Source organism: Ranitomeya imitator, chromosome 1 (genome assembly GCF_032444005.1).
Source record: "Ranitomeya imitator isolate aRanImi1 chromosome 1, aRanImi1.pri, whole genome shotgun sequence".
NCBI classification, from domain to species: Eukaryota; Metazoa; Chordata; class Amphibia; order Anura; family Dendrobatidae; genus Ranitomeya; species Ranitomeya imitator.
Genome location: NC_091282.1, coordinates 996,359,727 through 996,372,767, shown reverse-complemented (window position 1 = coordinate 996,372,767; position 13,041 = coordinate 996,359,727). Strand labels below are relative to the sequence as shown.

Genomic DNA, 13,041 nt, shown 5'->3' with positions numbered 1-13,041 from the left:
GCAGTTTTCTATTGGAGCAGGTGTAAACCTGCAGCGGAATCCGCACAAAGAATTGACATGCTGTGGAATGTAAACCGCTGCATTTCCACGCGTTTTTTTTTCCACAGCATGTGCACTGCGGATTTCGTTTCCCATAGGTTAACATTATACTTTAAACGCATGGGAAACCGCAGCAAAATCCGCAGTGTGTGCACATACCCTTATGGTGATAGTATTGTTTTTTTATTATTACTGATCAGTATTGTAGTATTTAGTCACTATGTGGTGGTAACATGTGGTCTGGTCATGGTGTTGGGGTATTTGTTCCTTGTATGTGATATTATTCGGTCACTGGTGGTAATATGTGGTCTGGTCATGGTGCGGTGGTATTTGTTCCTTGTATGTGATATTATTGGTCATTTTAAAAATTGAAAAATAAATATTTGTTAAAATATGCAATATAATTTAGGAATATTTTTATTTAATAGGTTACAGTAGAGTAGGCCCTGGCCCAAAGTGTCTACCGTGTTATGGTGGCGGCTTAAAAAAAAAAATCTTTTGGCCAAAACAAAAGCTACCGGCTATATGTGTGATCTGGTGATGGGAACTGTTAATGTGTGATAGGTGAGAAGTGGAGTTTTTCCAAGAAAGAGCGGTGGGACTGTGGTCAGTTCGAGGGGTGGAGCCTGGGCGGAGTCTCAAGGGGACCCCTAAAATGTTGCCAGTATGGGGCCAAAACATTTCTAGTGGCAGCCCTGGCTTCAGCAGCAGGGTTTAGCTTATGCAGCATTACCATTCTCCTCTGGGGGGAGTGATGTTATGTTTGAAGGCAATAAAGGAGATTCACTACCAGGTAACACCAACACACAACACATTTCACACTCCAGTCCACCAGGGGGAGCTATGCTCCTATTTATTAGGGCATTCTTCACAATTAGGTAAAACTGGTGGTCTGGAAAGGAAGAGAGTCAGATGCTGGCTGAGCTTCGCTCAGTTAGTTGCTGCCTGAGCTCTGCTCAGGGGGTTGGTCCCTGACAGGGGTGGGATTCTGTCAGAGGCCTAGACAGAAGGCCACGGAGCTGCGCCTGCCCCACGTGCGGCAGCTTCCAGAAAGAGACACGAACAGAGAACTGTATTGTAGAGAGTGAGAAGAAGTCATAACAAAAGGAGAGGAAAACAGAAGGAGTTCTGCCCTGCACAGGCTACCTCCTTCTGAAGTGCAGGACCCCGGTAGTCGGAACACAGACGGAGCAACACTTCTTTATGCCTTGCTCCAGAGACCGACAGGACAGCTAATTCTACGTTACCTGCCCGCCCTATACCAAGGAGGCAAGGTGGCACCCACGAGAGGCTGGGGCATGATAGAGTCCCTGTAAAAAGCCTCAGGCCACCAGTCATACGGGTTTGTCCTATCCATCTGGGGGACAGAGAGACACACAACATCTAGAATAGTTGTGAGGACCTTATGAGAGGTTCAGCAACAAGGTACTACAACACCCAGGCGCTAGAGGAAGGCTACTGATTTCCACCTGGATAAGGAGACTCTGCATTTGCCTTCAGACCGGCCGGACTCTGCCTGCCCTGTGATTTGGTGCTCTGGACGAAGCCTTCAGTAAAAGGTAAAGAGACTGCAACCTTGTGTCCTCGTTCTTCAGTGCGCCTCTCACCATCCACACTCTGCGAAACCCTGGGGATACACTTCACCTGCGGGAAGGTATACCATCTAGCTGCCATAACATCACCCCAGTGGACCCCTAAGCAGCGTCGGTCACCCTGACCGAATACCACAGGTGGCGTCACGAACATTTCCCCTTTAGAGACCTTTCCCCTTTTACATCGGACCTCCCGAGGGCCACGGACCGGGTTAGCCACCGTGACATCCCCCTTGAGAACCGACGGACTCGATACCGAGTACCCCACTGCCCTATGGGGGCGCTCCACTCACCCTCTTCCAGAAGTTCCTACCGGAATGGACATTTCTTCTTGGAGAGTCCGAGTCCCCTTCCTCTTCCAGGCCCGGGAAGACTGATCTCCTTGGGGACTCTCCCTTTAACCTACTCCATTGAGGGTTGCTCCTCTGACAACTTTCCCGGTGCGCCTCTCCTAGAGGTGATCAGTGGCCAAAAGTCATTAACACCTCAAACACCAGTTACTTATTCAAATCATCCGTCTGCTCACTATGATACCCGATCTGATGCCCAGAACCAATTTGGTTAGCCTGGGAGACCTGTATTTGATGGGGGGCAGCCTGATCTACGTGTCATACATTCAGTGCCCACTTTGATGCCCATTTTTGTGCCAGTTTTATAACTTTTGTAGCGGTTTTTAGAGTATTCACATCACGGTACCTCGCTGAATTGTATTTTATTATTGTAGATTTTTTTTATTTTTGGCATTAACCCCTTCCCGACCTTTGACGCCACGTAGGCGTCATGAAAGTCGGTGCCAATCCGACCCATGACGCCTATGCGGCGTCATGGAAAGATCGCGTCCCTGCAGATCGGGTGAAAGGGTTAACTCCCATTTCACCCGATCTGCAGGGACAGGGGGAGTGGTAGTTTAGCCCAGGGGGGGTGGCTTCACCCCCTCGTGGCTACGATCGCTCTGATTGGCTGTTGAAAGTGAAACTGCCAATCAGAGCGATTTGTAATATTTCACCCATTATAACGGGTGAAATATTACAATCCAGCCATGGCCGATGCTGAAATATCATCGGCCATGGCTGGAAATACTAGTGTGCCCCCACCCCACCCCTCCGATCGCCCCCCCACCCCCCCGATCTGGCCGGTACACTGCTCCGGCTCCCCTCCGCACTGTGCTCCGCTCCCCCCCGTGCTCGTGTCCGCTCCCCCCGTGCTCCAATCACCCCCCCGTGCTCCAATCACCCCCCCTGCACTCCGATCCACCCCCCCCCGTGCTCCGTTCCACCCCCCCGTGCTCCATTCCAGCCCCCCCGTGCTCCGTTCCACGCCCCCCGCGCTCCGTTCCACCCCTCCCGCGCTCCGATTCCCCCCCCCGTGCTCCGATCCCCCCCCCCGTGCTCCGATCCCCCCCCCCGTGGTCCCCCCCCACCCTATCATACTTACCGATCCAGCCGTGGTCCCGTCCGTCTTCTCCCGGGCGCCGCCATCTTCCAAAATGGCGGGCGCATGTGCAGTGCGCCCGCCGAATCTGCCGGCCGGCAGATTCGTTCCAAAGTGCATTTTGATCACTGAGATATAATCTATCTCAGTGATCAAAATAAAAAAAATAATAAATGACCCCCCCCCTTTGTCACCCCCATAGGTAGGGACAATAAAAAAATAAAGAAATTTTTTTTTTTCCACTAATGTTAGAATAGGGTTAGGGTTAGGGGTAGGGTTAGGGTTAGGGGTAGGGTTAGGGGTAGGGTTAGGGTTAGGGGTAGGGGTAGGGTTAGGGGTAGGGTTAGGGGTAGGGTTAGGGTTAGGGCTAGGGTTAGGGGTAGGGTTAGGGGTAGGGTTAGGGTTAGGAATGTGCACACGTATTCTGGTCCTCTGCGGATTTTTCCGCTGCGGATTTGATAAATCCGCAGTGCTAAACCGCTGCGGATTTATGGCGGATTTACCGCGTTTTTTTCTGCGCATTTCACTGCGGTTTTACAATTGCGATTTTCTATTGGAGCAGTTGTAAAACCGCTGCGGAATCCGCACAAAGAAGTGACATGCTGCGGAATGTAAACCGCTGCGTTTCCGTGCAGTTTTTCCGCAGCATGTGTACAGCGATTTTTGTTTCCCATAGGTTTACATTGAACTGTACACTCATGGGAAACTGCTGCGGATCCGCAGCGTTTTCCGCAGCGTGTGCACATACCTTTAGAATTAGGCTATGTGCACACGGTGCGGATTTGGCTGCGGATTCGCAGCAGTGTTCCATCAGGTTTACAGTACCATGTAAACATATGAAAAACCAAATCCGCTGTGCCCGTGATGCGGAAAATACCGCGCGGGAACGCTGCGTTGTATTTTCCGCAGCATGTGAATTCTTTGTGCGGATTCCGCAGCGTTTTACACCTGTTCCTCAATAGGAATCCGCAGGTGAAATCCGCACAAAAAACACTGGAAATCCGCGGAAAATCCGCAGGTAAAACACAGTGCCTTTTACCCGCAGATTTTTCAAAAATGGTGCGGAAATATCTCACACGAATCCGCAACGTGGGCACATAGCCTTAGGGTTAGGGTTGGAATTAGTGTTGTGGTTAGGGGTGTGTTGGGGTTAGGGTTGTGATTAGGATTATGGCTACAGTTGGGATTAGGGTTAGGGGTGTGTTGGGGTTAGTGTTGGAGTTAGAATTGAGGGGTTACCACTGTTTAGGCACATCAGGGGTCTCCAAACGCAACATGGCGCCACCATTGATTCCAGCCAATCTCGTATTCAAAAAGTCAAATGGTGCTCCCTCACTTCCGAGCCCTGACGTGTGCCCAAACAGTGGTTTACCCCCACATATGGGGTACCAGCATACTCAGGACAAACTGCGCAACAATTACTGGGGTCCAATTTCTCCTGTTACCCTTGTGAATCTAAAAAAATGCTTGCTAAAACATAATTTTTGAGGAAAGAAAAATGATTTTTTATTTTCACGGATCTGTGTTGTAAACGTCTGTGAAGCACTTGGGGGTTCAAAGTGCTCACCACATATCTAGATAAGTTCCTTGGGGGGTCTAGTTTCTAAAATGGGGTCACTTGTGGGGGGTTTCTACTGTTTAGGCACACCAGGGGCTCTGCAAACGCAACGTGACACCCGCAGACCATTCCATCAAAGTCTGCATTTCAAAAGTCACTACTTCCCTTCTGAGCCCCGACGTGTGCCCAAACAGTGGTTTACCCCCACATATGGGGTATCAGCGTACTCAGGAGAAACTGGACAACAACTTTTGGGGTCCAATTTCTCCTGTAACCCTTGGGAAAATAAAAAATTCTGGGCTAAATAATTATTTTTGAGGAAAGAAAACGTATTTATTATTTTCACGGCTCTGCATTATAAACTTCTATGAAGCACTTGGGGGTTCAAAGTGCTCACCACACATCTAGATAAGTTCCTTTCAGGGTCTAGTTTCCAAAATGGGGTCACTTGTGGGGGGTTTCTACTGTTTAGGCACATCAGGGGCTCTGCAAACGCAACGTGACGCCCGCAGAGCATTCCATCAAAGTCTGCATTTCAAAACGTCACTACTTCAATTCCAAGCCCCGGCATGTGCCCAAACAGTAGTTTACCCCCACATATGGGGTATCACCGTACTCAGGAGAAACTGGACAACAAATATTGGGGTCAAATTTCTCCTGTTACCCTTGGGAAAAATAAAAAACTCTGGGCTAAATAATTATTTTTGAGGAAAGAAAACGTATTTATTATTTTCACGGCTCTGCATTATAAACTTCTATGAAGCACTTGGGGGTTCAAAGTGCTCACCACACATCTAGATAAGTTCCTTTGGGGGTCTAGTTTCCAAAATGGGGTCACTTGTGGGGGGTTTCTACTGTTAAGCCACATCAGGGGCTCTGCAAACGCAACGTGACGCCCACAGAGCATTCCATCAAAGTCTGCATTTCAAAACGTCACTACTTCACTTCCGAGCCCCGGCATGTGCCCAAACAGTGATTTACCCCCACATATGGGGTATCAGCGTACTCAGGAGAAACTGGACAACAACTTTTGGGGTCAAATTTCTCCTGTTACCCTTGGGAAAATAAAAAATTGCAGGCTAAAAGATCATTTTTGAGAAAATAATTTTTTTTTTTTTTTTCATGGCTCTGCGTTATAAACTTCTGTGAAGCACTTGGGGGTTCAAAGTCCTCACCACACATCTAGATTAGTTCCTTTGGGGGTCTAGTTTCTAAAATGGTGTCATTTCTGGGGGATCTCCAATGTTTAGGCACACAGGGGCTCTCCAAACGTGACATGGTGTCCGCTAATGATTGGAGCTAATTTTCCATTTAAAAAGCCAAATGGCGTGCCATCCCTTCCGAGCCCTGCCGTGCGCCCAAACAGTGGTTTACCCCCACATATGGGGTATCAGCGTACTCAGGACAAACTGGACAACAATATTTGGGGTCCAATTTCTCCTATTATCCTTGGCAAAATAGGAAATTCCAGGCTAAAAAATCATTTTTGAGGAAAGAAAAATTATTTTTTATTTTCATGGCTCTGCGTTATAAACTTCTGTGAAGCACCTGGGGGTTTAAAGTGCTCAATATGCATCTAGATAAGTTCCTTGGGGGGTCTAGTTTCCAAAATGGGGTCACTTGTGCGGGAGCTCCAATGTTTAGGCACACAGGGGCTCTCCAAACGCGACATGGTGTCCGCTAACAATTGGAGCTAATTTTCCATTCAAAAAGTCAAATGGCGCGCCTTCTCTTCCGAGCCCTGCCGAGTGCCCAAACAGTGGTTTACCCCCACATATGAGGTATCGGCGTACTCGGGAGAAATTGCCCAACAAATTTTATGATCCATTTTATCCTACTGCCCATGTGAAAATGAAAAAATTGAGGCGAAAAGAATTTTTTTGTGAAAAAAAAGTACTTTTTCATTTTTACAGATCAATTTGTGAAGCACCTGAGGGTTTAAAGTGCTCACTAGGCATCTAAATTAGTTCCTTGGGGGGTCTAGTTTCCAAAATGGGGTCACTTGTGGGGGAGCGCCAATGTTTAGGCACACAGGAGCTATCCAAACGCGACATGGTGTCCGCTAACGATGGAAATAATTTTTCATTCAAAAAGTCAAATGGCGCTCCTTCCCTTCCGAGCCTTACCATGTGCCCAAACAGTGGTTTACCTCCACATGTGAGGTATTGGTGTACTCAGGAGAAATTGCCCAACACATTTTAGGATCCATTTTATCCTGTTGCCCATGTGAAAATGAAAAAATTGAGGCTAAAAGAATTTTTTTGTGAAAAAAAAGTACTTTTTCATTTTTACGGATCAATTTGTGAAGCACCTGGGGGTTCAAAGTGCTCACTATGCATCTAGATAAGTTCCTTGGGGCGTCTAGTTTCCAAAATGGGGTCACTTGTGGGGGAGCTCCAATTTTTAGGCACACGGGGGCTCTCCAAACGTGACATGGTGTCCGCTAAAGAGTGGAGCCAATTTTTGATTCAAAAAGTCAAATGGCGCTCCTTCCCTTCCAAGCCCTGCCGTGCGCCAAAACAGTGGTTTACCCCCACATATGAGGTATCAGCGTACTCAGGACAAATTGGACAACAACTTTCGTGGTTCAGTTTCTCCTTTTACCATTGGGAAAATAAAAAAATTGTTGCTAAAAGATAATTTTTGTGACTAAAAAGTTAAATGTTCATTTTTTCCTTCCATGTTGCTTCTGCTGCTGTGAAGCACCTGAAGGGTTAATAAACTTCTTGAATGTGGTTTTGAGTACCTTGAGGGGTGCAGTTTTTAGAATGGTGTCACTTTTGGGTATTTTCAGCCATATAGACCCCTCAAACTGACTTCAAATGTGAGGTGGTCCCTAAAAAAAATGGTTTTGTAAATTTCGTTGTAAAAATGACAAATCGCTGGTCGAATTTTAACCCTTATAACTTCCTAACAAAAAAAAATTTTGTTTCCAAAATTGTGCTGATGTAAAGTAAACATGTGGGAAATGTTATTTATTAACTATTTTGTGTCACATATCTCTCTGGTTTAACAGAATAAAAATTCAAAATGTGAAAATTGCGAAATTTTCAAAATTTTCGCCAAATTTCCGTGTTTATCACAAATAAATGCAGAATTTATTGACCTAAATTTACCACTAACATGAAGCCCAATATGTCACGAAAAAACAATCTCAGAACCGCTAGGATCCGTTGAAGCGTTCCTGAGTTATTACCTCATAAAGGGACACTGGTCAGAATTGCAAAAAACGGCAAGGTCTTTAAGGTCAAAATAGGCTGGGTCTTGAAGGGGTTAAACCTGTAAAAACAGAAATCCATAAATGAAGAGATTGCTGAATGACAACCCACTTGTCACTTTCTGCACATGCTCAGTGGTGACCAGGACTGTGAGGTCGGGGAGATGTCACTCCGCAGCCCTGGTGTTTGGTTTGGGCTCTGTAGTCATTAGTGTGCGCTGGAGCGGGTGATGCACATTACTTGTGATCCTACCATACGTTTCCGCCGCTGTCTATTCCCAGCCTCCGGGTTCGGGCACAGGAGCGGCACCGTCGGACCGGACCTCACAGGAGCCGCAGCAGCTCCAGTCACGAGGCTCCGCCACTTCCTAGATCTGCAGGCTGGTGACGCGGCAGCTTCCCTCCCTTCCGGGTACAGGACTGAGGGTCCCCGAGACACCGCACATCAGAACACAAGACGCCGACCTCACCTCACACCCGCCCTATGTCGCCGACAGCACCGGCTGATCACGCTTACCTCCGATATAAGAACTGAAGCGCTCACGGGAGGAGGAGCGATGTGATTGGCTGTTTCAAAACAGTCGGTTCCATTGGCTGTTGCTGCAGAGAAGCTTGTGGTTACCAAGGAGCCGAGCGCTTCCGGTTTCCAGAGCGTTGCAGTTACCGGAGGATTGCCTGGGAGAGCCGCTGTAACCGACAGGTGGGTGCACTGTGCCCGGTACTCAGGAAGGAGGGAGGTGCCCCTGTGCCCGGTACTCGGGAGGGAGGTAGGTGCACTGTGCCCGGTACTCAGGAGGGAGGTAGGTGCCCCTGTGCCCGGTACTCAGGAGGGAGGTAGGTGCACTGTGCCCGGTACTCAGGAGGGAGGTAGGTGCCCCTGTGCCCGGTACTCAGGAGGGAGGTAGGTGCACTGTGCCCGGTACTCAGGAGGGAGGTAGGTGCACTGTGCCCGGTACTCAGGAGGGAGGGAGGTAGGTGTCCCTGTGGCCGGTACTCAGGAGGGAGGTAGGTGCACTGTGCCCGGTACAGGTGCACTGTGCCCGGTACTCAGGAGGGAGGGAGGTAGGTGCCCCTGTGCCCGGTACTCAGGAAGGAGGTAGGTGCACTGTGCCCGGTACTCGGGAGGGAGGTAGGTGCACTGTGCCCGGTACTCGGGAGGGAGGGGGGTAGGTGCCCCTGTGCCCGGTACTCAGGAAGGAGGGAGGTGCCCGGTACTCGGGAGGGAGGTAGGTGCCCCTTTGCCCGGTACTCAGGAGGGAGGTAGGTGCACTGTGCCCGGTAGGAGGGAGGTAGGTGCCCCTGTGCCCGGTACTCAGGAGGGAGGTAGGTGCCCCTGTGCTCGGTACTCAGGAGGGAGGAAGGTAGGTGCACTGTGCCCGGTACTCAGGAGGGAGGGAGGTGCCACTGTGCCCGGTACTCAGGAGGAAGGTAGGTGCACCAGTGCCGGGTACTCAGGAGGAAGGTAGGTGCCACTGTGCCCGGTACTCATGAGGGAGGTAGGTAGGTGCAGTGCACTGTGCTCAGGAAGGAAGGAGGTGCACTGCGTCCGGTACTCATGAGGGAGGTAGGTAGGTGCAATGCACTGTGCTCAGGAAGGAAGGAGGTGCACTGCGTCCGGTACTCATGAGGGAGGTAGGTAGGTGCAGTGCACTGTGCTCAGGAAGGAAGGAGGTGCACTGCGTCCGGTACTCAGGAGTTAGGTAAGTGAAGTGTGCTCTGTACTCAGGAGGGAGGTGCACTGCGCCCGGTACCCAGGAGGGAGGGAAGTGCACTGGGCCCGGTACTCTCGGATAACTCTCTTGATCCCTTACAATCTGGTTTCCGCTCTTTACACTCCACTGAAATTGCCCTCGCTAAAGTCTCTAATGATCTAATATAAGCTAAATCCTAAGGTCATTGCTCCCTGCTGATTCTCCTGGATCTATCTGCCGCATTTGACACTGTAGATCACCAGTTCCTTCTCACTATGCTCCGCTCCATAGGCCTTAAGGACACAGCCCTCTCCTGGTTCTCCTTCTACCTCTCTGACCGCTCTTTCACTGTATCTTTTGCCAGCTCCTCTTCCTCTCCTCGTCCTCTTACTATCGGGGTTCCGCAGGGCTCAGTCCTAGCCCCCCTCCTCTTCTCTCTATACACTGCCCCTCTTGGACAAACAATCAGCAGATTTGGGTTCCAGTACCATCTCTGTTGTGAATTCTGCTCTTGGGTTCCCTCCAGTGGTTGTAGGTGGGAATGCAGTTGTCTCTGAGTCGCAGTCCTGGCCAGGTGTATCGGACGATTACAGTTCTGACTGGGATATTTAGGTGTGCAAGATTCATTAGCCCTTGCCAGTAGTCAATGTTCCTTGTGAAGTGTTGGATCACTTCCTGGCTTCTCCTGCTCACTGCCAATTTCAGCAAAGATAAGTGTTTGGTTTTTTGTATCTGTGGCACACTGCTGTGTGCTTGTTTCAGTTTTATTCCTGCTCTGATTGTAGGATTCACTGGAGTTGCAGATTTACGCTCCTACATCTTTTAGTAGATGTAGGAAGTTTTTGTATATTCTGCTGTGGATGTTTTTGAAGGGTTTTAATACTGACCGCACAGAACTCTGTCCTATCCTGTCCTATCTAGCTAGAGTGGCCTCCTGTGCTAAATCCTGTTTTTCTGCCTGTGTATGTTTTTTCCTCTCCAACTCACCGCCAATATTTGTGGGGGGCTGTCTATCCTTTGGGGATTTTCTCTGAGGCAAGATAGTATTCCGATTTCCATCTTTAGGGGTATTTAGTCCTCCGGCTGTGACGAGGTGTCTAGGATTTGTTAGGCACACCCCACGGCTACTTCTAGTTGCGGTGTTAAGTTCAGGATTGCGGTCAGTATAGTGGCCACCTTCTCCAGTGAAAGTTCTCATGCAGCTTCAAGGTCACCGGATCATAACACATCTCTATGCCGATGACACCCAATTATACACTTCTTCCCCTGACATCACCCCTACCCTAATTCAAAATACCAAGGATTGTCTGTCTGCTGTCTTTAACATCATGTCCTCCCTCCATCTGAAACTAAATCTCTCCAAAACTGAACTTCTTGTGTTTCTCCCCTCTGCTAACCTCACTCTACCGAACATCGAAATTACCCTGGAGGGTTCAACCATAACTCCCAAGCAGCATGCCCGCTGTCTTGGGGTCATATTCGACACCGAACTTTCCTTTACTCCCTATATCTGATCACTCACTCGCTCCTGTCACCTGCATCTTAAAAACATCTCCAGAATCCGACCTTTTCTCACCTTTGAAACTGCTAAGACTCTTACTGTCGCTCTTATTCATTCTCGTCTGAACTACTGCCACTCTCCTCTGATCGGTCTCCCTTTTACCAAACTTTCTCCTCTCCAATCCATCTTGAATGCGGCAGCCAGGGTCATATTTCTGTCCAGCCGCTTCACCGATGCCTCCATCTTGTGCCAGTCACTACACTGGCTACCCATTCACTACAGGGTCCAGTATAAACTCATCTCTCTCACCCACAAAACTCTCCACATTTCTGCACCACCTTATATCTCATCTCTGTCTATCACCCTACACGTGCCCTCCAATATTCAAGAGAAAAAAGTATAGGCCATAAAGAGGGGATCACCACAAACGCATGAATCTTAAATGATCATTTTTATTAGGTACAAAAAACACTCAAAGAACATTAACCCCTTTACCCCCAACGGTGGTTTGCACGTCAATGACCAGGCCACTTTTTACAATTCTGACCACTGTCCCTTTATGAGGTTATAACTCTGGAACGCTTCAACGGATCCTGGTGATTCTGACACTGTTTTCTCGTGACATATTGTACTTCATGATAGTGGTAAAAATTCTTTGATATTACCTGCGTTTATTTGTGAAAAAAACGGAAATTTGGCGAAAATTTTGAAAATTTCGCAATTTTCAAACTTTGAATTTTTATGCAATTAAATCACAGAGATATGTCACACAAAATACTTAATAAGTAACATTTCCCACATGTCTACTTTACATCAGCATAATTTTGGAACCAAATTTTTTTTTTGTTCGGGAGTTATAAGGGTTAAAAGTTGACCAGCAATTTCTCATTTTTACAACACCATTTTTTTTTTTTAGGGACCACATCTCATTTGAAGTCATTTTGAGGGGTCTATATGATAGAAAATAACCAAGTGTGACACCATTCCAAAAACTGCACCCCTCAAGGTGCTCAAAACCACATTCAAGAAGTTTATTAACCCTTCAGGTGTTTCATAGGAATTTTTGGAATGTTTAAATAAAAATGAACATGTAACTTTTTTTCACAAAAAATTTACTTCAGCTCCAATTTGTTTTATTTTACCAAGGGTAACAGGAGAAAATGGACACCAAAAGTTGTTGTCCAATTTGTCCTGAGTACGCTGATACCCCATATGTGGCAGTAAACCACTGTTTGGGCGCATGGGAGAGCTCGGAAGGGAAGGAGCGCCGTTTGACTTTTCAATGCAAAATTCACAGGAATTGAGATGGAACGCCATGTTGCGTTTGGAGAGCCACTGATGTGCCTAAACATTGAAACCCCCCACAAGTGACACCATTTTGGAAAGTAGACCCCCTAAGGAACTTATCTAGAGGTGTGGTGAGCACTTTGACCCACCAAGTGCTTCACAGAAGTTTATAATGCAGAACCGTAAAAATAAAAAAATCATATTTTTTCACAAAAATTATATTTTTGCCCCCAATTTTTTATTTTTCCAAGGGTAAGAGAAGAAATTGGACCTCAAAAGTTGTTGTACAATTTGTCCTGAGTACGCTGATACCCCATATATGGGGGTAAACCACTGTTTGGGCACATGATAGAGGTCGGAAGGGAAGGAGCACCGTTTGACTTTTCATGCCAAAATTGACAGGAATTGAGATGGGACGCCATGTTGCGTTTGGAGAGCCACTGATGTGCCTAAACATTGAAACCCCCCACAAGTGACACCATTTTGGAAAGTAGACCCCCTAAGGAACTTATCTAGAGGTGTGGTGAGCACTTTGACCCACCAAGGGATTCACAGAAGTTTATAATGCAGAGCCATAAAAATAAAACAAAATTTTTTTCCCACAAAAATTATTTTTTAGCCCCCAGTTTTGTATTTTCCCTAGGGTAACAGGAAAAATTGGACCCCAAAAGTTGTTGTCCAATTTGTCCTGAGTACGCTGATACCCCATATGTGGGGGGGAACCA

General features: G+C 47.7%; 2 protein-coding genes across 7 annotated transcripts in view; one reads left to right on the top strand and one right to left on the bottom strand.

Annotated features, from left to right (window-relative positions):
* Window positions 1-8,448, bottom strand: part of LOC138656739 (UPF0462 protein C4orf33 homolog) — a 140,742-nt gene extending 132,294 nt beyond the window's left edge. The window contains exon 1 of one of the 3 annotated variants that reach the window (XM_069743947.1): window positions 8,355-8,448. Coding sequence is in view for 1 of the 3 variants with exons in the window: in XM_069743949.1 (XP_069600050.1) it covers window positions 8,091-8,093 (3 nt within the window). In the remaining 2 variants the exon portion in view is untranslated. The other 2 variants (XM_069743949.1, XM_069743948.1) reach the window with 2 other exon arrangements.
* Window positions 8,406-13,041, top strand: part of SCLT1 (sodium channel and clathrin linker 1) — a 272,388-nt gene continuing 267,752 nt past the window's right edge. For 3 of the 4 annotated variants that reach the window (XM_069743945.1, XM_069743944.1, XM_069743943.1), the window contains exon 1: window positions 8,406-8,537. The gene's annotated coding sequence lies outside the window, so the exon portion shown is untranslated. The remainder of the gene's footprint in view (window positions 8,538-13,041) is intronic. The other variant, XM_069743946.1, reaches the window with a different exon arrangement.